The 23,231-nt window shown below is 36.9% G+C and overlaps 3 protein-coding genes, 1 long non-coding RNA gene and 2 other non-coding genes across 6 annotated transcripts; 3 read left to right on the top strand and 3 right to left on the bottom strand.

The window, feature by feature from the left end:
* The first annotated feature begins 5,482 nt into the window (after positions 1 to 5,482).
* Positions 5,483 to 6,591, top strand: LOC114744602 (uncharacterized). The gene is made up of 2 exons (XM_028932769.1): positions 5,483 to 5,997; positions 6,091 to 6,591. Exons 1-2 carry the CDS (start codon positions 5,646 to 5,648, stop codon positions 6,243 to 6,245), a joined length of 507 nt encoding a protein of 168 aa, XP_028788602.1. The 5' UTR covers positions 5,483 to 5,645; the 3' UTR covers positions 6,246 to 6,591.
* Positions 6,592 to 9,937: 3,346 nt separating this feature from the next.
* Positions 9,938 to 12,910, top strand: LOC114744600 (histone deacetylase HDT1-like). Its single transcript, XM_028932766.1, has 10 exons — positions 9,938 to 10,021; positions 10,437 to 10,510; positions 10,587 to 10,804; positions 11,174 to 11,199; positions 11,299 to 11,343; positions 11,426 to 11,601; positions 11,822 to 11,896; positions 11,998 to 12,088; positions 12,225 to 12,345; positions 12,422 to 12,910. The coding sequence occupies exons 1-10, from the start codon at positions 10,009 to 10,011 to the stop codon at positions 12,480 to 12,482; spliced, it is 900 nt and encodes a 299-aa protein (XP_028788599.1). The 5' UTR covers positions 9,938 to 10,008; the 3' UTR covers positions 12,483 to 12,910.
* A 2,322-nt stretch (positions 12,911 to 15,232) lies between these two features.
* On the top strand, positions 15,233 to 15,315 carry TRNAL-UAA (transfer RNA leucine (anticodon UAA)). Its single transcript has one exon. It is a non-coding gene; the product is annotated as a tRNA-Leu (tRNA).
* A 60-nt stretch (positions 15,316 to 15,375) lies between these two features.
* On the bottom strand, positions 15,376 to 15,447 carry TRNAG-UCC (transfer RNA glycine (anticodon UCC)). The gene has a single exon. It is a non-coding gene; the product is annotated as a tRNA-Gly (tRNA).
* A 2,138-nt stretch (positions 15,448 to 17,585) lies between these two features.
* Positions 17,586 to 22,677, bottom strand: LOC114744603 (glucomannan 4-beta-mannosyltransferase 2). The gene is made up of 9 exons (XM_028932770.1): positions 22,253 to 22,677; positions 21,983 to 22,081; positions 21,444 to 21,696; positions 20,269 to 20,379; positions 20,038 to 20,174; positions 19,832 to 19,945; positions 19,297 to 19,496; positions 18,997 to 19,203; positions 17,586 to 18,327 (listed from the first exon to the last, which is right to left on the bottom strand). The coding sequence occupies exons 1-9, from the start codon at positions 22,571 to 22,573 to the stop codon at positions 18,174 to 18,176; spliced, it is 1,596 nt and encodes a 531-aa protein (XP_028788603.1). The 5' UTR covers positions 22,574 to 22,677; the 3' UTR covers positions 17,586 to 18,173.
* LOC114744604 (uncharacterized) lies at positions 19,640 to 19,796 on the bottom strand. Its single transcript, XR_003740117.1, has 2 exons — positions 19,737 to 19,796; positions 19,640 to 19,702 (listed from the first exon to the last, which is right to left on the bottom strand). It is a non-coding gene; the product is annotated as an uncharacterized LOC114744604 (long non-coding RNA).
* Positions 22,678 to 23,231: the final 554 nt, after the last annotated feature.

Genomic DNA, 23,231 nt, shown 5'->3' with positions numbered 1-23,231 from the left:
TTTAATGGGCCTGACCAGATTCAAGAATGTGTCCCGAGTCAGCGGAAATAATAGATGCTCCTCAAAAACATGGATTGAACATTTTACCCTACAAGAAAAGGTTAGACTGAACAATGCATATGGAGCTACTGATTCCGCAAAAAGAAAACAGGAAAAATATTTGACGAGAGAGATGCCTTGTGGTTCTGAAGAGATATGATAATTGACAGGCACATATAATTATTTGGAGACTCGAGCATAGCTCTACTAATCTGACGAAACGGAGGAAGGGAATTAATTAAGGAAACGGGATGCAGGGGCCTGCCTCGGGAAGACGCACTGGACTCCTCGGCCTTTCGGTTTTTTAATTTCCTAGGGACACTGAGCTTTTGACTTTTCCCTTTATATGATAATGGTCAAATAAAACAGACATCCTAAATTCTTCTTCATAAGGGACTCCTCTGCTTCACATATTTTTATGATTTGTGCTCCTTTTTTTTCCAAAAAAAAAAAAGGCAGAGGTTACAAGTGGCATCAAAATCGCAACTTTTTCACTTACAGGAAAACTTTTACTGTCATTAGGCTACAACGTTATCGGCTGTTTCATGGCCTACTTGTAGCTAGGAGAAGAGAAAAGGGTTTGACACCGTCGCGGAAAGGATCTCTTTCCTCTTATCAATGGCTATATTCTTTTTTTTTTTTACCAGCATCAATGGCTATATTCAGAGGCAACGATCAAGGGAATCCAGAAGAATATGGGATATATTGGCCAGAGAATCCTTCAATTATGTCCCTCCATCAGAATTATGATTTTACAAAAATGAAGGTACACTGGATCAGATATGGGTCATGCGTATCCCATGAAATTGGAAACCGTATCCATTCAGAAAGCTGTGCGGCCGAAATCAGAAGAGTTGGATTTGATTATTGGACGAGTATAATTAAAAAAAAAAAAAAAAGTGATTCATGCCGTCCTCGTTGTCTGCGTAGTAGAGAGCTTGTTACTTTGCAGAACAAAACTCTGCCGACCCCTTCCGCAGGGCCGAACACGTGTCACATGCATGGGGGCATTACTGATATTAGCCATTCAAACTAGGGACATATGGTTGAGTGGCAAGGACTCGTCTTCTCTCAACCAAAGTTGAGAGTTTGATCCCGGCTTGGGTATAAAAAGCATTAAATCTCCTAGTCAGTTATCCCTCCCTTCAAAATGTCTACAATTAGTGAATTCAGATTAATCTAGGCAGTTGACATACCTGAAAAATAATCTGTTTAGGATACTAGATGAGGTCACTCAAAAATATTAGCCATTCAAATCCCGTCCATCTTTGTTTGACTCTCTCACATCCAAAAGCCTACTTCATTAATCTATACACTACACTCCAAATTCAGGGGCTCAAGTGTGTGGTGCGAGTGTGCCCTCTCTGTGTGACTGTGAACACCATATATGACTCCGTTAAACTCACGTGCAGTTCATCCAAGAGACCATCAGACGAATATCACATTATTTAAAGCTAACTGAGCAGTCTGGGGATGCTTTTCAAGAAAATATGACGAAAAAACAACATATATTAATGAAATAATAGATTTTTCCTCAAAAAGATAGATGGAACATTTTACCCCACAAATACAGGTTAGATTGAATAAAGCATGTGAAGGGGGAAAAAAAGAACAATATAATTAGAAAATTTTTTATCTTACAAATACAGGTTAGATTAAACAAATCATATAAAGAAATATAATACCAGTGAAGACATAAAATTAATTATACAGGGCAAACGACATGTAATGACTACTCAAACATCCGCATAACAGCGTAATACCAGTAAAGTTTGAATAGACTTAAATGAAGCATATTTACATAAACTTCTTCTCCTTCTTCTTCTTTTCCGGAAAAGGCTTCTTCCTCTGCCCCCAATCATCGGAAATCGATGGCTAAAAATTTTTTAGGAATAGATGTTTAAGGTGAAATTTGATTCCTAATTTACTTTTGGTTTAATAAAAAATTATATGATTACTGAGCCATTGAAACCCTTTAATTTCATTTAAATTTGTTGGGAATTTATTAATATTAGGCCACTGGATGATATGCATATTTTAATCGTCCTTGCATGTCGTTCTCCCAAAATACAACGGCATAAAGATAACCCTGAAAATGATATCCAGGGCACAAAGTATATGCAGCTAATTTCCATGTGCGGATGACCTCAGGAAATGCCTTTAACTTTAATGTAAGATTAGAGCTGAGATAATTTTTTGGCCAATGGGAGCTCCGAAAGGATTATTTTTTTCTAATTACCAGGGGAGAATTACACTTACGAGGCCTGCAGGGGGGAAGCTGTATAATTACCAGGAAGGACATCTCTAATTGTAAAGATTATATTATTTTTGACAAAACCAGCTGGTCCTGTGCCAAAATTAAATGGTTCCTGCTAACAGTTCACCTCTCAATATGGATCGTAAGTGTAATTCTCCCTGTATATGGGCAACGGTATGGTCCTTTCGCATGTTCGGCAGCCCCTGGCAGAATAAAGTCATCTTTCCTGTACATAGTGTCGCCGGTGACATATAACGATAACGACATCTTGACACTCACATCAACCTATTGCCGCAAACAAAAGCGCCCCCAAAACTCTTCAGTTCAATTTTCTATAGCGGTGCATGTGTCGCGCTTGGTTGCCATTTATTTGGCTCGCTTACGTAAGTTGTTTTTTCGTGCTTGGCTCGTCCATACGTGTTCCAGAGTTGTGACTTGTCATTTTCATTGATTTTATTTGTTATTGGCGTAATTAACTGTTGAACGAGGGAAGGGCGGCGTTGGTGGAAGGAAGTGAGATACCTGCCACCACTTTGAATGATTTTTCATTCTTGTTTGATATCGGAGTTCATTTGCTGCCAAACCTCATTTCCAGTAATTATTCAGTAAGGGAGCGACAGGTGGAGGGCGGCTCTCCCCTACCTTGATTTCTTGTTCTAACATATAGCCTGTCAATTTTCCCTCTTATCTTTCTTTGTCTATTAATACATACATAAACTAACGTATAATTCTTTTTTATCACGGCCAGCTGGGAAGTTAAAGAAAGGGAACATTAAGGAGAATGACCTAAAAAAATTAGTATTTATTAAGAGGGATCTTAAAAAATTGTAATTAATTTGAAGTACCAAAAATTAAAATATGATTTACAATTATAAAATTATCCCTGGCCAAATCGCTATATTATCTCCAACACCCATCTCAATATTTGACTGTTAATTATCAATTGAAATATAAATTTATAATTACTAAATTGCCTCCATTTGAAAATTAAAAACTGAATATAGCAATTAACAAAAAAATAGTCCTATTTTTCAGTCATTCATATCAGTATTTACTAGCTTTTCATTTCGATATGGCTGGAGAAGTTTCCAACTTGCGTCACTGCGATTTTGGCTTTTATTCTGATGTGGTTGGAAAAATTATTAGTAAAGCTTAGGTTACGAAGCCGTAGTATTTACCTGATTTTCATATTTTGGTTAATAGAAAGAACTGTATTTTTATTCATCTAAGAAGTTTTGTATGGATAGCGTGATTGTGTTCATATGTATGTATAGTTCTGATTGAATGAATCTACAAATACATACTTTTATATTCATCCAAGAAGTCATTATATTGGATGCTTTTAATCAAATATTAGCAAACCAAGATGCTAAATAATTAAAGTTTAAGTAATTATAAATCCTCATTAACTTAATAAGGAAATTTGAACAATATCATTGCATTATTAAGGAAAGTTGAACACTTGAACCAAATATTATGACATCAAACTGATGCTCAAAGGTTATAGGTTTCAAAGATATGTGGTTAATATCAAGTAAATCAGGCAACTAAGAAAACATTAAAAAGCTAAAAGTTCACCTTAACAAAGCCTATGTCCTATGAGCGATGCCAACCATTGAAGCTACTTATAACCTTGTCTTCTACATTGTCTCCATCACCATAAAACTCAGTTTGAACCTGTATATATTATTGCACAGCATCCCGTGAGCAAATCAAATAGCTTACCATAATGCAAACTAGAGTATCTATGCATGTATTGCATAATAATATTGACTTCAGTCAAGAGCTTGTATTATTAATGAACTAAACATCTATAATATCTGCCTGAATTCCATGACAATAGCTACCCATCTTATCGTCATTGTTAGTTCGTATTCATCTAGATTCGCATACAATATATTGTAATAAAATTGGGTGTGAAACATATACATATAAATAGTGTCAATATATTACTGATGTTTACTATTCACAGATTGAATAGTGGGATAGAGGTCACAAGGAAATAAGAAAACATTCGATACAAACAAACTAAAGAAGGGAAAATAATAGTCAGAATACATATACGGTCCAATAAATAGTTGGTTCTTTTTAATTTGTCTACTTTGTTCTGGATTTACAAGAAGACAACTGCTATTGATAGAAACTCTGTGTGCATAAAAAAAAAAAAGATACGCAGAGAGAGATCAAGTTCAATTGATAACTAATCGTTAAATTAAGATAGGGGGTGTTAGAAATAATATAGAGATTTGATAAGGGATAACTTGGTAATTATAAAATTTTATTTTAATTTTTGGTCTTTCAAATTAATTACAATTTTTAAGATCCCTCTTAATAAATACTAATTTTTTCAGATCCTTCTACCTAATTTTCCCTTAGAGAAATATACTGGCGGCGGAGACAAGTGCACACAACATCCGCGTCACGATCCATGGGTATTTTTGGTATATTTTATTATTTCCATCGTAATTCATCCCAATGCTTCAAAATTCGCCCCAAGCCATAGCTTTCTTGCAACTCCGCGGACAATATCTTAACGTTTCTAGTCAGTACTTAGCATCGCAGCAATGGGGGCTTGGCTTCAATTTCTTTATTCGGCCTTAAGACTTTGACATCCGCGGATGAATTTATTTAATTTGCGGGATTAAAATATCATTAAAATTTTCAGTTTGATAATAGAGGCAAGCGGGGGTGGGAGACAATCGGGAGACAAATAACGCCAGGCGGTTCTGTTTCTGTAGAGTGAGGTGAGGTCGGAGATTCTGGTAACATCATGCACGGGATCCCCGCTCTCTACCTCTTCCCGTCGCGAAGCCTCTTGTTCCGACACGTTCTAAGAGCGCGCCGCACCAAACACTCCACATGTCATCATCCCTTCAACTACTCCATGTCCCCCAATCCTTTCCACACACGTGTTCTCCATTCCCTCCCACGCTATAAAATCTCCATACCAATAACCTCCTACCCGTCCTAACGACCGGCATCTGCAACCGCCTATATCCGGTGAACTCTCAATCCCCGCCCCCAAACAAACAAAAATCTCCCCTCCCCACTCCTTTCCTCGTTTTATAAAGCCGGATGCTCCGCTATTTTCTCCCTCAAAATCTTCTTCGCCTACTCTGCCACCCTCCCTTTCCATCTGCTCATCTGCGATTTTACCCTTCTGGTTATGGTCGCTTCCGCTTCTCCACAGCCCCTCAGCCGAAGCTCTTGTGCAGCTCTTGGCTTCCCTCGCCTCAGATTTGTTAATTCCGCCGATTGATTCTCATCAACCTCCGCATCCAATCCAACGCTTTGGAGATTCTCGAGTTTCTGTCCCACGGCATATTTTATTTCAATTGTTGCCCCTACCATGCCTCGCCGGAACGGCCAGAACTTGTCGTCCCTGCAGGGTATGAACGCGACGTCTGCCAAGTCATCCCAAATTGGCCGGCCTAGGACCGTGCCGGACTTTTTCTCCTACGGAAGTCTAATTACCGCGACACTGCCTGATGATCTGCCGCGAGTACCGCCGAAATTGCTGCTTAAGGTGACGATGCAGGGGAGCCTCGGGCCTGTGCAGGTCATATTGACGCCGGAGTCGACGGTGAAAGATTTGGTGGAGGCGACGGTGCGGCAGTACGTGAAGGAAGGCCGCCGGCCGGTCGTGCCGACCACGGATCCCTCCGATTTTGACCTCCATTATTCGCAGTTTAGCTTGGAAAGTGAGCCTTGTCAATTCGGCTTCCTGCGGTTTTTGTTTTGTTATGGTTATAATGGAGACTGAAATGGTTTGATTTATCTGGCATGATGATCAGGTTTGCAGAGGGAGGAGAAGCTCATAGAGCTCGGATCTAGGAACTTCTTTCTTGCCCACGAAAGTGTAGCAGCGTCAGCCTGGCAGATGCGGGTGGCTATGGGGCTAATGCACCGCCACCGTTTGCATATTGCTCCAGAGAGGCTGACAGAGTGAACAAAATTGGTTTGCTGGGATCTACTTTAAATTGATTTGATGCTGCGATTGCCACTCAGACGAACAATTATTACGTGCCTATGTGTCGTATATGTCCTGACAGTCTCACAAATGAGATAGAGGCTGCCAATTACAGGGGTGTGCCTTGAATTCGTATAATAAACGTCCTATTGGACAATGATATTTTGTGGTAGACTCTTTATTAATTAAGCATATAGATTCTGTCATGTTATTCAGTTCCAATCCAAGGGGCGCAAAATTTGGGGCATGTTTGGATTGTAGTTTGAAACTGCAATTGTGTTTTTGAATTTGTGAAACTGAAGTTGTAAACTGAGTTGAATAAAAACTGTTATTTGGTTGAGTTAATTTTTCCTACCAATTTCTAGCTTTCAATCTCAGTTGAACTCAACAAAAAAAAATCTGACTTTTCAAATTGCAGTTTCAAACGATGATTATTAAAAATAAGTATTTCAAATTTACTTTCATATTTTGTCCTTTGCATCATCTCCTTTGTTAGTATAATAAGCTCTTATTCAGACCAGATGAATTTTAATTTATATTCATATTTGTCCATTATGTATATTTAATTAATTATCTACAATGTGTTCTCAAATTTTTCTTCGTAACAAATATTTTTATTTTATAATTTCACAAATAAATTATTTATATTTTATCATAATAATTTTACGTATTTTTAAAATTATTATCACACTAAAAACATAAACTTTCAAACACTAGTATTCAATAAATTTTATGCATTTTTAATTATTTTATAACTAATCTAACTTTTTTATTAATTATTTAAACAATTTTTAATTTTTTCAACTGACTTTTTAAAAATACCTATCCAAATATATTCTAATTGAATTTTATTTTAATTTCAGTTACAAAAGTCAGTTGAGCTAGAAATCAGTTTTGCTCAACGTCAATCCAAACATACCCTTAGTTGGGCTCTAAGGTTGGAGTAGTTTTGAGAGGTACTTTTGCATGCTATTCTTTCTAGTTCAAAATATAAATTAAATTTTATCTATTCATGTTTATAAAAAACTAGTTAAAATAAAAAATAATGTAATAAATAAATCAAAAAAATATATATGAGAATAAAATTGAAAAAAAATCCATTAAATATTTATATAAAAATAATATTATCTTATAAAAAAACCAAGTATCTTCAACAAAGTTTTGGTTATATTTTGAATCGGAAGGGTATCATCCTGCGCAAGTTATTTTCACTTTCTTCTTGGATTCAACGATCTGCCTTCATTTTAGAAACAATTAATACGCCAAAATCAATAGATTCTGTTCTGGAATCCATCAATCGCGCAATTGTGTAGTAGCTTTTTTCCCCTCTTTTTTCTAATCTCTGTTTTCTCTCCTACTGTGTAGAAATGCAGTTTCTATTTTCCGTCCTGGGGTTTGTAAACGGGGAGAAAAGTAAATTTCAAGTTGGCCCAAAAAAAATGGAGTTTTCAGGTATTTGTTTTTTATCACGCTTTTATCTGGGGAAGAGTGACTGCTTGCTGGAGATAGCCAGCATCTTTCTCTTAATTAATTGTTTCATTTTCTATTTAGTTCAAGATCTTCATCACTGTGTGATCACTTTGTACGTGTACCAATATTAAATAGCCTCGGAAAAATAACAAATAATCATGCGAATAGATATCTCTCGTAAGCGAAGAGGTTGATAATAAACATTCGATTTATTTAATCTTCTTGTTTAACATTACTTTAGGGGGCAAAGGATAGAGCATCACGGTATCTTTTCTCCACTTACACATAAAAGGGGTCCTGTACTAGTTCTGTTCAATGAAGTTGCTCAATATTCACCAATATACATCATAGGTCTCTTTTAGAGACGCATTTAGATGCCTGAACTTGCAGGGTGTTTGGTAGCACTTTTTAAAATTATTTTTATATGAATCGAGATAAAAATTTTTTATATAATTATTATGTATATTATAAAATTATTTTTAAAATCATGATTGATTTTTATCTAAATTTTTTTTCAGAAAATGTGATGTGATCAAGAATGCATGCTATATTATCTCCGGACCCATTTATCCTTTTTCTTCGGCCAAACAGGCTTGTTCATACTAAGGGCCTATTTGGGTAACATAAGAAACCGGTTTTAGGATCCAAACTATAGTTTGGGTTCTAGATTTGCCAAACAGGGGGGAAAATTAACAAACTATGGTTTTAGATCAAAACCATAGTTTTGAACTCAAAACGATGGTCTTAGAAAAAATAAATCAATTTTACTTTTGACTCAAATTGTAGAGTATGACTGTGCATGTTAGAATAAATCTCAATGATAATATGACTCTAACACCCTTTAATTATTTTTTTATAAACATTTAATCTTATATTTTATAAATATATACACACATATTAATTATTTATTAATTACATTATCTTATATATTATTAATTATGTTGATAAAAAATATATTATTAATAATTTTATTTCTTCAAATTAAAATATAGTATAAAATCTATCTTTTATGTAATTACTCCTCCGGTCCTAATTATAAGACCCAATTGACTTATTTGAGGAGATTAAGGAAGTAAGTTAAGTTGGTTATTTATAATAAATAAGTGTTGTCATTCCTAAAATATTCTTGCTAATTAAGTATTTTGGCTAAAACTATCATTATTAGAAGGATTATCTTGGAAAAAAATGTATAAATATAAGAGACAAAATGGATTAGGGTCTTATAATTAGGACCAAATAAAAAGTCAAATGGGGTCTTATAATAAGGACCGGAGGAGTATCATATTAACTTATGTATTTTTTCGTAATTTGCACATATAAAAAGTGCCTCTGATAACAATTATTCAAATACTCTCACTTTATCAGAATTACTTTTTCACAAAATCTATTCTTTATAAAATATATTTTTCAAAAACCTATTCTTCAGAAATTATTCTTAATAGCACATCACGTATGTGTTGGGTGCTCTCCCATGCGAGAACCACAATTCTTGCTGCGTGTAGATTGTTAGCCCTAGGCGGGAGAGCCCGTTAAACTGCACTTCAACGTTTTGATGTCAAGCATTGAATACTTTGCCGGGAAAAGATTAAACCCAATAATTTTTATCCACAGCTTACAAATGTCATTTAAATTGTATGGCTTAAATTTTTAAAATTTTGTTTACGACGTAGAACAAAAAAATAAACATATTTGTATATCACGTACTGGTAACATCAGGACGACTTGATGGTTGTAACCACAAAAAAAAAAAAAAACCAAGACGATTTGAGTGCCGAGGCACGTAGACTGATAGTCTACGAAACAACAAAACGAAGGAAATATGTTAAAATAAACGAAAGACCCAATTAAGCAATGGGTATCGCCACTCGCCAGCCTACTTTTGTTCGGGGAAGGTCAGCGTTTTGCGTGAACGCTAGAGAAATGCCTACCTGAAACTTTGAAATGGACTGGGCTCAGGCCCTCCTTTTCCATGCAAAAGGTCACTAAGGCCCAATAACGGAACTGGCAAATTACGGAGGGCAACGGCTAGTATCGTTAATTAAAAAATAAAAAAGAGAAGAGAGAGGGAAAATAGTTTTTTTTTTTTCCCCTCCTGATGTGGTGCGGAACAAATAAAAGGAGGGCGCTCTAAAACCCTAGTAGGCGGCAATACGGTTATAAAAGCCCCCGACTTCCATTTCGTCGTCCGCTCCTGGTCTTCCAGCTCCCTTTCCCCCCAAAACCCTTCTTTACAGCTCCCTTTGCTCGTTGTGCTTCCTTCGCTGTTCTGCTAATGGAGTTCTGGGGTATTACTCTCTTTTATTGCCTCTCTTTTCGTCTCTTATTTATTTATATGCTCTGGCTTCATTTATTTCCTTCGTTTCCTTGCATTTCATTTATATCGGTTCTCATTCATTCTATTGGTCCGTTGCCGTGTTTTATTTAATGATATGCTAATATATCTCGTGCACGTCTAGCTGTGGTTGATGTTTGTGTGAAACGTTTTACCTGTCTGAAAGCCAGTTGCTCCTGGTTTGATGTGAGAACAAGACGCTTATACTTATAGTGGTGTCTAAAAGCGACAGTTTATCATCCGTTCATGACTATTGGCTAGTCATTTCATTATTCTGGGTCTACATGGCATGTTTCTGTTGGTCGAATATGGGTTTTCTTTATTGGTGGAGCGCTGTTTTATCGTCACCTAACTTCTGTGAAATACAGGTGTTGAGGTTAAGGCTGGGGAGCCTGTTAAAGTTGATCCTCAAGATTTCGATGCCTACATCCATCTTTCTCAGGTTAACACTTTGTTGTAAATCGATTAGACATTATTGGTCTTCGATGAGACCTCCTGACGTGCTATCGATCTTGTAGGCTGCTCTTGGTGAGACGAAGAAAGATAAGGGGGCTGAACCTGTGGTTCTTTACTTAAAATTTGATGACCAGAAGTTTGTTTTGGGAACGCTTTCAAAGGATAGTTTCCCCCAGATATCTTTTGACTTGGTTTTGGAAAAGGAGTTTGAGCTATCCCACAATTCGAAAAATGTGAGCGTCTTTTTCTGTGGATATAAAGCTGAACTTCCTGATGAAGAATATCCTTTACCACTCATCACTTTCTTGTTTTTTTAATTTTTTAATTTTTTAATTTATATTAATTTTCATGGAGCAATATCTTGATATTTTAGCATTCCAAATTTCATGGACCTCGACCATGTTCGTTCATTTCATTTGGTATTTTCTTGCTGCCGAACTCTTCTGCGCCTCTACATTATGATTATTAGGCGGTCAACAGCCATCCTACTTAAGGGCTATCAAAGTTAGATTTCTATTTTCAACCCGTGGTTCATTTTTTCCTGATGATGATTACAAGGAAGGTTTTTCTAATATATTAATGGCTTGACGTGCAAGTACTATAACTTCTGTCATTTTTCCTTGACATACGTTTGTGCTTGTGGTAGCACGGGTGATGACTTTGACAACTTATCTGGTGAGCAGCGTTACTTTGTTGAATTCTTTTTAGTTATTATTTTTATAGTAACTTATTAAGTTGGCTGCTCAAACATGTTCGTTTTTTTGACATGGACAGATAGTGATGAGGACGCAGAACTCCCAGTGATAACAAAAGATAATGGTGCTTGTTGCTTGCTTCAAATCTGAAATTGTTTGCTGCTCTATTCTATTCATCATGGTGACTAATTGCCGTTTTCTTTCAGGAAAACTTGATGCTAAGTCTGGCCTAGCTAAGCTTGCCGCATCCAAGAAAAGCGATGCCAGTGCTAATGATTCCAAAAAGCAGGGCAAGGTTGAGCCAAAGAACGAAGATGACGATTCTGAAGATGATGAGGATGATGAATCTGATGAAGATGGTGAGGATGGAAGTTCTGATGAGGTAATTTAAGTAGTGTGGGTTTAACTCGTACTCTGTGTTTGGGCACATGTTCCATGCTTTCTATAAGCTTACATGGCAGGGACTTGGTTGGCACTGCTTGTGGTGTTCCAATTTGTGTCCTGATTATTCTTTCTGGTGTTCATTTTTTTAAAATTTAAAGTTGTGTCCTGATTATTCTTGCTGGGGATTTCTTGACGTTTGCCTATTTTGATCATCATAGGATATGATGGAAGCTGATAGTGATAGTGATGAGGAGAGTGATGATGATGAAGATGAGGAGGAGACTCCCAAGAAGGTTAGTGTAGTGTAATTATACTTGTAACGCCCACTTTGTTTTGAGCATTGTGTTTGGATACAATAAAGCATGCTGGAAGATTATAATTTTATGTTCAAAAGGTGGATCTGAGTAAGAAGAGGCCCAATGATTCTGCATCAAAAACTCCAGTTTCTGCCAAGAAAGCTAAATCTGGTACTCCTGAAAAGAATGGTAAGGCTCCTATTTAATTTTGTGCCCCGGGTGTTTCTAATTATCCCTTGGTTTTCTCTCTCTGGATGGCTTATAAATGCTAGTTTGAATCATTTTATTTAATGTGATATCATGTTTTTCTATTATACAATTGAAGATGCTAAGAAAGGTGGTCATACCGCTACTCCTCACCCAATGAAGAAGGGAGGAAAGACTCCTAACAGTGAAGCCAAGGAGCCTAAGTCTGGTGGACAATTGTCCTGCAAATCTTGCAGCAAGTATGTTTTCTTGATTAGTTCTATTTTTGTTTTTTGGGTGATAGATTAGTTCTAATTTTTGCTGTGCTTTGTGTAGGACTTTCAACTCTGAAGGTGGTCTTCAACAACATAAAAAGGCAAAGCATGGTGGTCAGTGATAGCGAGTACCAACTGATTCATGTCGCATTTTTTCCCTGATGCATTATCATGAGCATCCTAAAGACGTTATTCCGCATTTTGCCATAGTAAACCTTTTAGGAAGTTTAGGTTGACGTTTCTGAGAGACAGTTAGACCCGCTTCAAAGTTTTGTTTGGCGTTGCTGAGAGCCTGTTTACAAGCCTGTCTTTATGCCTTGGTGCTTAAGAGTTCTGAGTTAATATTTTGTTGTACAACCATTTTGTTTTACGGGTTTAATTTGGTGGACTTCCAAACCTAAGATTGATATTTTACTTTTTCTTCAGTCAGGTGTTTATAACTACAGCTGTTTCAGATTTGAGATAATTGCAGATAGTTTCAGGCTTGCGATAATTGCTGCTGGAATAAGTATCCGTGAAGCCTATGATATAATTTGATTATCAAGGTTAAGGATAAACCTGAACGTGTCGGTGGATATTATAACCAAAAGAGGCCGATCTGTCTCTTTAGAAAGAGCTCATATTATGCCAAATTATGCTGGAATCGCATGGATTTTCGAAGTTTTGAAAAACAAAAAAAAGATTTTCTCTTGCCACGACTGTTTCAGTCGCATCTGGCTCTCCGCCGGCAGCGTATAATTGATTCCGAAACGTTCATAGCCGAGAACAAGGAAAAATTTCATCAACACCCACAAGCACTTAATTCGGTTAAAGATTTCATCAACACCCACAAGCACTTAATTCGGTTAAAAACCTATAGAATGCTGAAAAGTCTACGGATATGTTTGGATTAGCGTTGGGGTAAAATTTCAACTGACTTTTATAATTGAAGTTAGAGTAAAAATCAATTAGGGTATGTTTGGATAAGTGTTTTTAAAAAGTCAGTTGAAAAAGTTAAAAGTTGTTTAGATAATTAATAAAAAAGTTAATTTAGTTATAAAATGACTGAAAAGAGCATGAACTTTATTGAATAGTAATGTTTGAAATTTTATGTTTTTAATGTAATAATAGTTTAAAAAATACATAAAATTATTATGATAAAATATAAATAGTTTATTTGTAAAATTACAAAATACAAATATTTCTTACAAAGAAAAATTTGAAAACACATTGTAGATAATTAATTAAATATACATAATGGACAAATATGAATATAAGTTAAAATTCATTTGGTCTGAATAAAAGCTTATTATGCTAACGAAGGAGATGAGGTAGAGGAAAAAATGTGAGGGTAAATCTGGGATGTTCATTTTTAATAATCACCGTTTGAAACTGCGGTTTGAAAAGTCATATTTTTCTCTGTTGAGTCCAACTGAGATTGAAAGTTAGAAGTTGGTTAGAAAAGTTAACACATGCAAACAACAGTTTTGGTCCAACTCAATTTGTAACCTCAGTTTTACAGATTCCAAGACACAACTACAGTTCCAAACTGCAATCCAAACAAGCCCTACATCCCTGTGTGAAATTCAGTGGTGTTTGGATGAAATCAAATCACGGTTTGGAAAATAGTTTCTGGAGAATAGATTTTGGGGAGAATAAATTTTGTGAAGAATAGATTTTGTGAAAGAGTGATTCTGAAAAGTGAGAGTGTTTGGATAGTTGTTATCAAAAGCACTTTTTATACATACAAATTACTAAAAAAGACATAAGTTAATATGATAATTATATAAAAGATAGATTTTATCATATATTTTAATTTGAAGGAATAAAATTGTTAATAATATATTTTTTACCAACATAATTAAGATTAATATGTTTATAAAAAATTAATTGAGGGATGTTAAAGTCATATTATTGTTGAGATCTACCATAACTGACACAATCATACTCTCTAATTTGAGCCAGAAGCAGAATGGATTCACTTCTCCTAAAACCATGGTTTTGGATTCCAAAACTATGGTTTCGGCCCAAACCATGATTTTAGATTATGACATTAAAATTGATGCTGTTTAGGTGACATTCCACCCAAACCATAGTTTTGCCTCCCAAACCATAGTTTTGGGAGTCACCCAAACAGGTCCTAACTTCAATAATTCAAGTACTGAAATGTCCTAAAGAATTTTTAGGTTCGTTGAGATATTTGTAACCATTGAACCAACAAAATCTTTTGATATTAGGCTCGTTGACACACACACACACACAACTATTTATCTTAAGAAATACAATCGAAACAACGAATTGTCACCTAATACACTATGATGGGGACAGATCAAACCCACATTCTAGTGCTACGCTGGGCAAATTCAATCACACTAAGAGGTCTTCTGTACAACTTGTCAACTTTAATTCTAACCTATTAATATGTAATTGACAAAATACTAGTATTCAAAGATCACTTAAAGAACTTTATCAAAATCTGAATTACAACTTGTTAATATTTGAAGAACAACCTGTTAAAACTCAAACTCAACTTATGGATATTTTAGGTAAAATTGGAAAATGGCTTATGATGAAAACGTAAACTCTGAATAAGTGTAGGAAGGGCTGAGGACAAACCAGAACAACCAAAAAGGGATTAGCATACATGTCCCGCTTTCCATGGAGGTAGCTTCTGCTACTTTTCTTGCCTGCAAATATCCTTTGTCCCTATTGTTGATATCTCCAGCAGTAGGTTTATCAGTATGCCCTTACTCTTACCTCTCCCTCCCATTGCTCAATTCTAGTAACTCGCTGCCATCTCAGACGGGACCATGATTCTTCCTTGTTTCGTGTGTTGGAGTACGATTTCTTACTGGCTTCTACAACATTCGAGTTAGGCCAAAAAGCACTCACGGCTGGTTTGCCCGAGAGGTTAAGGGGGAAGACTTAAGATCTTCTGCACATAAGTGCGCGTGGGTTCGAACCCCACAGCCAGCAATATTCTTGTATTTTGTCATTTTTGGAGGGAAAAATTTAAAAGCTAAAAAGTTTAAAAATTGCGTTTGCCGGGAGTCGAACCCGGGTCTATTGCTTGGAAGGCAATTATCCTAACCGTTGGACTACAAACGCTGGCGATGCTCCTGATCTATAAGAATTTTAAAGCTAGTTACCTTGTGCACACCCCCCCCCCACAACCCAAAAAAGAAAAAGAAAAAGAAACCAATGGAAAAAGGGAAATTACAACGCTCTTGAATTCTTATTATTCAACAGCAAGAGGTAGGTTGAAGAGGAAGTAATATTACAGAAAAAGGGACTACTATTGCTGAATATTAAATGTTTGATAGACTTTGTCTGGGGGAAAGCTACATGCAGACTTAATTATTTGATGGTACTGCTTCAGAATTACAAGTTGGCAGAGAAAACTTTGCGGTGTTTCCATAGCCGACACATAGCCAGCTCGCCAGATCCAATTTCGGTAAATCGGAAAACAAGATCAAACAAATATGAAAAAGACAACTTCTTCATACCCTTGAATTAATTATTCATTAATATTACTATGCGAAGTGCGTTTTACCAAAGGCCTTTTTTCTTTTGTGAGGCTTGATGTCCCCATATCTTCTCTCTTTCTGGAAACAATATTGTTAACTAGAATGCTGTCCTCACTATATAAGCACAAGTACACACACATTGCATTTATGTGTCCATGTTACAACTCTGGCTCCCTTAATAAATACTCTGCCAAACCTCTGCCCAAACACAGGAAAAGGGTAAAATCAGAAGAAAATTATTTGCATTATGGTCTTGCTGCCACATTTCAGCAATGATATTTGCTCGTTTTGTAAGTTGCCTTGGCTGCTGTTTTTCTGGCAAGAAATAATTTTTAGGCAAAGCAGATAGTTCCTTATGCTTTAGAGGGAGATTCATTTTTGAAGTGTTTATATCTTTAGAAATAGATCAAGTTTATATATAAAAAAATATTTCCTTTCACATTTTTTTACAGCATTATGTGCTCTTCTTACATTATCGCTTATGATTCCCTTTCGAGCTTGCTTTTTTTCGAATCTTAAACAGCTATGATGCTGAAATTAGCCTTGTCTCTTTATAGAAGAAAGCAATTACTATTATTTTCACCTTATACCAAATTACAATTTTCTGTCTTTTTTTTTAATGCCACTTGATCATATGATTGAAATTTACTCATCTAGTATAATAATATGTGAGCCATAACAGACGTTGAAAACCTTTCTCAGCAAAGTTAATGGGTTTTTATCGTGTAAAAAGAATGGTTATTGTTCCTTCATTGACATTTTCTTTAGGAAAAGATTGGGATTAAGCTTACCTTGGAAGTTTGCAATACATAGACAGGACAATGATTGGCATAAAGTTTAATAAAATTAACTCCTCCGGTCTTAAATGTAAGACCTATTTTATAATTTATAATATAATTTATATTACAAAATGAGTCTTATATTTAGGATTGGAGGAATATTAAAAAACTATAATGAAGGATTATGATTGCATGTGCATCCACATTCTTCTCTGCTCATAAAATAAGACAGTAACGCATTTAAAAAAAAAAAAAAGCACTGAGGAAAGGTCACACAGATAATGTCGCTTTTGGTAGAAGCAACAAACCCAGATGACAAATCATGATTTTTGCCATGTCAGGTTACATATGATCAGGGGACTAGGCATGAAAGCTTTCTGGCTTTTATATATTAGTGATGATTGATGATGTTACCCTAAAGCGTACTCTGCTGTCAAAATCAAGAAACGGGGTTGTGTATCACAGCTAATGAAGGATTTGTAATGGAACCCTTTTGTTTTGCAAACAAACAATGGGCTTCTCAATACTGGCTGGTTGTAATTAACAGGTTATGTTTGGCACATTGGTTCTGACAGAAGAACAAACGGCATATGCGTGTCTGCATGTGACCTCTTACCTCAAGTTTTTATTTTATTGCCGCTTGCTAAGCTATGAATTATGAACAAACAAAAACTAAAAGATGGCATCCTATGCTTTTACCTATGAAGAAATTTCAAACTCAGGGAGAAAGAAAGATGCTTTCACCAATGAAGGAATTTTAAACTCACAGAAAAAATAGATCCCTTTGAGCAATTAAAAATTGCAATTGTTTGTCATGTGGAAAGGCTTGAATAATGAAATCAAAAGAGTGAAGGTATGGATGCGTGTGTTTGCGGAGAATCATAACACTGGATCGTAGCCGTGAACTGAGGCTCTGGAAGATTATTTTTGATATTGGAGAGGCACGGAAGAAGAATATATTATTGACAAGCTTTCATTCATTTATGTCACTTGCCACAAGTACAACTGTAACAGGAGCAGCAGTTGATTACATAAATGAACGACAAATAAGATTCGATTCGTTCCTTGAGAAATGAAAAATAACATAAATTACAATGTGCACTTTTCAACCCCACCAGATAATTGGGTTCAAACTAGGGGAAACTAACAAAGACAAGGCCCATACAAAACTACAAAATCTCTCAAAAACAACCTATGCTGACAATTAACAACACCAACTACCTGTTGCCTAGCACTGTAATGGAGAATCACATTTTCGTAGATCTTCATCCTTGTCCTTATACCAGCTTGTGTTATGGATATTTTATTGTGACAGAAATCCTCTCTGCCTTTGATCTGTCTGAATCTTTGGGACTATGGGAAGAACTTCTCTTTCCCATCTTGAAAATGAATTAGCTGATGATCATCCATTCCTGATGCGTTGCTCGAAGAAACTAATCAGCCCCTTCTACGTATTCTGAAGAACTAGAAAGATATGGACACAGTACAGGGGAAACCTAACTAACTTCAGATGTAGGCTCCAAGAGCTTTAAACAATTGTGCCAACATAGCCAAATCCTACTATAGAGAAGGTTATGGTCTGCAGGAAGAGGTATATGAAGTAGTTGTGCTTTCCATTCACATAATCATAGCATCCGCAGAAGAAGAGGAAGGCCGCAAATCCCAGCTCCAATAAATTTAGTCTGTTCAAGTTTAACAACAGGGCACAGTCAATCAAATGACAAAGCAACAGAAAACAGATTCTCGTCTTGGTTTCCTTCTTTTAATATTGTTTCTATATTAATATATAAATCAAATACTAATTTTAATTTGGGGTTCTCCAAATCTTCTATCATGTGCAAGTGACAGTAAATGTTCAGCCGAAGGATGAGCATTGCCTATTGGCAACCATAAAAGAAAGTTTTGGGGAAACAAGAATCTCCAAGTACTTCGCTGTCTATATTTAATAATCCACCTAATATTCAAAGAATCTTATCTGCTACGCTGAAACAAAGTTAAAATAAATAACCAAGCCACTCAATGGCCAGAGTGCCACACTTCTTATTCCCCGCAATCATTAAATTATTTGTTTAGTCATGGCCTGACACTATCGAACCTATCTCCTTCATAATGCAAGTGTGATAATGATAATGGAATTTATTTATGCCAGCAGTAATTTTAGCCAGATCCACACCTCCAAGAAACTAATCACGGAAGCAACGACATGGACACGTGAAATGACAGCAGAGAGACGAAGAGCTTGAAATTATAAGGCCAAGGACGAATAAATAGAATACTAACCATCATTGTATCTCGGTGTGTGTGTGTGTGTGTGTGGGTGTGTAACTAGGTGTTTTGCAAAGAGAACTGACCTTTCTCCAAATTTAAATGCAGGCTTTTTGGGTGCTTTGGTGACATTTGTCTTGTTATTCTTGGCATTGACAGAATCTCCAAGTTTCTCAGTGACAACCCACTCATTGACTCTTCCAGCTTCCAGGAGTCCTATAAAGGTTGCCTTTGTACGATGTAGAGACATGACATTCTCAAAAAGGATCCAGTAGAACAATAGGTGAATGGACCTGCCAATGTTCCAGATGGTTTTCAAAACATTACACTTATAGTGAAAAGTCAGACCACACAAATATAACATGACAAGAAGAAACTTATCAGACCTCGGAGTTCCTACTGAATTAAGGATGGTGATGATGCAGGGAATATAGACAGCTCCCCATAGAGGAACCTGCACCTCTGGGACCAATATTGTGAGGGGAATCACCACACAGTAAAAGAAGAAGGTGACCATGTGGGCGATGATCTTCCGCACAAAGAAGAAGCTGTATATAACATACACTTTCTTCCAAAATCTTACATTCTGCGAAAAAAAGTTCGCCCAGAAGGGAAAAAATGTCAGCAAATTTCATTTCTCACCTGTTCTTCGCCAGTAACAAAGACGTTTTTCCCCCTTTCAATCTCAGTAGTATAGGGGACAAAAAACACAAGGTAACATAATGTACCAATGAATGTTCAATATCCTAATAAAAATTCACTAAAGCAGGCGTGACAAGATAACAGTTTCACCTGCTATCAAAAAAAAAAAAGATAACAGTTTCACCACTTCGATGAATGTTTATTCGATCATTGCATATTCAACTCAAGAGGAGAATCATGTAATTTCCTTTTTGTAATGTATGATTGTGAAGGGCTAACCTTGTTCCTTACAATCTCCATCACCATTTTGCGGAACAGATTAGCAGGACCACAAGACCATCTGTGCTGTTGGAATCGGAAGGCTCTCAAAGTACTGGGAAGCTCACTTTTCACCTACAGCAAGTGTTTTCACATAAAAGATAACCATTATTAGTTAAAAGTGATATAGAAGCTGCATTAATAGAATTCATGTGCGAGAAGAGTACCTGAAGATCTCCAAGATAAACAAACTTCCAGCCCCTGAGACTGGCACGGACAGCAAGATCCATATCCTCCACTGTGGTTCTGTCTTTCCATCCTCCTGCTTCATTAATAGCGGCAATTCTCCAAACACCTGCCGTGCCTGCATTTAGGATACGCGCAACAACGATTGTATCATCGGTAAGGTATAAGCTCTAGATGATGAAGACTAACGTTAGTTAAATGAATGCAATTACCGTTGAAACCAAAGAAAGCATGAGTGGCTGATCCAACTTCTTGCTCCACTGTGAAATGGTAATCCAAAGACATCTCTTGCATTCTCGTCAACATGCATTCATCCGCATTCACTGTTCCAAAAAAAAAGAAAAGAACACAGTCATCACTTCGATTTATGATAGCTTCCATGCGGAATATGTTAAAACTTTTTCTTTCCTGTTCTCGATACAATTGGAATCCTAATGCATGCACGCACCACTCCAATGACTACAAATTGAAACCTCCGATGATTTAAAAAGAAAAAAGAGCATCAAAATAAAATTATATTAAATTAAACAGATAGTACTACGATAGAAAAAGGGCGGTGTATTAATAAAGATTGAGTGTTTAAAGAAGAGGTAAAATTATGCAGGAGTATTAAGAAAACGCAGAAAAAGGGAAAGGCTTGGCGGGAGAAATGCAACCCAAAAGGCGGAATTAATTTTTGTCGTCACGTGAGTCAAACTATAAAATGCCACGTGAGAGATGCATGAGGGACGGGTGAAGTGTCGGCAAATCAGTGGGAGGTCCGCCCTCAGAGGCACATGCCACTGCCCACAGTGCTGTACTTTCCTTATTATCATGCTGATTCCGTTGTTATCCCCAAGACTAATAAATTTACACCAAAGCCACGTGGCCACTCGGTGCGCAGGATTTGGTGGCTGACTCATTGCAATCCCCGTTTTACCCCCGCCCCTCCATTATCCCTGATTTTTGTTTTTTTTTTCCTCCAAATTTTCTAATGTCAAAATGACCTCAACAACCGTCGCCGTTTTGCTCGCTACATGACTGAGACCGTGTCTCTCCATAACAGGGCGGAGGCAATTAAGTCATTCCGACCCAACAGGGAGCATTGTTAAGTTGGAGTGCCATCAAGTTAAAGTGTTTAGCAAGGAACAGCTCCAAAAATTAGCATTAGAACTGAAAGAAGCAAAAATTGTCGGCGAAAAAAACTAATAAAAGCAAGAGTCAGTCCCACCCGTGATTGATGGGGTTAATTTCGTGGGCCCCTCAGCCTCGATTAAAAGCAAAATTAAAGGAAAGACCCAAAATAATTTGTTTAAATTAGAATCGTGGGAAAACCGGCGATATAGTAATATGTCACCGACACAATTAGTGTGGTTTAGTTTTAGCTGAAGGAAGGGGAGTTGATTACCGAATCTCCAGCGAGCTTGAACGAGAGCAATGTCGGGATTGCCCTCTAAGAAGGGGATGGCTCGCCTCAGAAAATCGGGCTCCGGCCGGAAATCTGCATCGAAAATGGCCACGTATTCGCAATGTTTCACGTAGCCTCGTTTCAGGCCTTCTTTCAGAGCACCAGCTTTGTACCCCGTTCTGTTCTCTCTTATTTGATACGTTATGTTGATCCCTTTGCTTGCCCATCTCTGGCATTCTCGCTCCACCATTTGCTGCCATCCAATGCAAATCCCTTCTTTGTTAGTTCATATATATGTTTGTATATATATAAGATTTATATGCGAAACAATTCAATGTACGAAATGATTTTTGCTACTCTCAATTTTCTTAGCATTTGTGAAAATTTATTTTGTTTTCTCGGGACCTGAACCTATATTCTAGACTGGAAAAATGTAGCGTAAATGAGAAGAAGCTATTATGATAAGCACCGAAATGCAGGTGATAGAATATAGATTGAGATTAAGGGCGTGTCTGGCTCAATTTTTTTGTCACCCTTACCTTAATTGCGGGGTCTGTTGAGTCGTCGAGGACTTGGATCACGAGACGGTCCGAAGGCCATGAGAGTCCGCAAGCAGCTCCTATGGACACCTTGTAAACCTGAGCCCAGAAACCGGCCAATGCAGGACACAAACATCAATCTTCAAAGTTGCAAAACTCGAAGGATTCTCTTTCGCAAAAATCCGTGTACAGCGACGTAAATCAGTAAATGGCAGGATGTGAGAAACAAACAAAACAAAAACAGAGAGGAATCAGAGAAATGAGACGGACCTCTTTTTCATTGTACATAGGGATTTGAATGAGAACCGCAGGGTAATGGGAGGTGCCGGCTTCCTCGTCGTCCTGGAACGGCTCGTATCTGTAACGCTGTTCTGGTTTTTTCCAGAAAAGCTTGACGAGGACGATGACGATGCCCATATAAACCCTCTCGATGAAGAGCATGAGCGCCATTGCCAAGCAAAGGCACACTCCCACATTCAGAAGCGGAACCAACAATGGCTCTTTGATCACATCCCATATCATCTTGATCTGTCCCGCGACGTCATCCTGGACCGACACAGGTATCAGAATTTTGGTCTGAGCTTCTTCCATTTTAGCAGAGGCGGTGAAGGAAGATTAATGGCAGCGACAAGGGATCACTGAGACGAGATGGAGAGAACGGGGCTAGTTTAGTTTGTATTTTGCTGAACGAAGATTGAAGCGAAGGAAAGAAAATGGGATTTAGAAGGATGGCGGGAAAAAGAAATAACAGATCTCTCTCTGCTCCGAGGATGGAAGCAGAGAGCTCTGTTAAGGAAGAACAAGGAGGTGGTCCGGCTAGGCAGGGGTAAAGGTGTGTGAGAGAGCGAGGGATAAAGGGGTTGTTTTTATAGCAAGATTGATGGTGACGCGATTTTCAATCCATATCGCTATTTTTTTTTTAATCTGTTACTATTTGTTACTCTCTCTCTCTCTCTCTCGATCGTCATTTTTTGCTTGGTCTCTGCCCATATTGAAACTTCGACCTTTCATTCATTTAACTGTTCCTACGCCTACTCCTAATGCGAGTAGTTTAATCTGTTCTAACTTTTTTCATAAACCCAAAATGTAAAATAAATAAATAAAGAAGGAAATAACGGTGTCAGGGTGTAAATGGTCACTTCATCACAATCATTGTTATTTTATCAAAAAGACATGTGCATTTGGGAAGACCATGATTGGGAGTTGAAATAATGGAAATACTCTTTAATTTTAAATATAAATCCTTATA

Source organism: Neltuma alba, unplaced genomic scaffold (genome assembly GCF_004799145.2).
Source record: "Neltuma alba isolate B1F8T4 unplaced genomic scaffold, ASM479914v2 tig00004400_pilon, whole genome shotgun sequence".
Lineage (NCBI taxonomy): Eukaryota > Viridiplantae > Streptophyta > Magnoliopsida > Fabales > Fabaceae > Neltuma > Neltuma alba.
The sequence above is the reverse complement of the archived record's forward strand: the minus strand, read 5'-3'. Positions and strand labels throughout refer to the sequence as shown.

Coding starts and splice junctions, on each gene's coding strand:
- LOC114744602 (XM_028932769.1), top strand. CDS start 5,646: ATGCCTCGCCGGAACGGCCAGAACTTGTCGTCCCTGCAGGGTATGAAC. Junction 5,998..6,090: donor TTCGCAGTTTAGCTTGGAAA/GTGAGCCTTGTC, acceptor CATGATGATCAG/GTTTGCAGAGGGAGGAGAAG.
- LOC114744600 (XM_028932766.1), top strand. Junction 10,511..10,586: donor CCTACATCCATCTTTCTCAG/GTTAACACTTTG, acceptor TCGATCTTGTAG/GCTGCTCTTGGTGAGACGAA. Junction 11,897..11,997: donor AGGAGGAGACTCCCAAGAAG/GTTAGTGTAGTG, acceptor TATGTTCAAAAG/GTGGATCTGAGTAAGAAGAG.
- LOC114744603 (XM_028932770.1), bottom strand. CDS start 22,573: ATGGAAGAAGCTCAGACCAAAATTCTGATACCTGTGTCGGTCCAGGAT. Junction 19,204..19,296: donor AATTCAGTAGGAACTCCGAG/GTCTGATAAGTT, acceptor GAACATTGGCAG/GTCCATTCACCTATTGTTCT. Junction 18,328..18,996: donor GCATTTAAATTTGGAGAAAG/GTCAGTTCTCTT, acceptor AAACTTGAACAG/ACTAAATTTATTGGAGCTGG.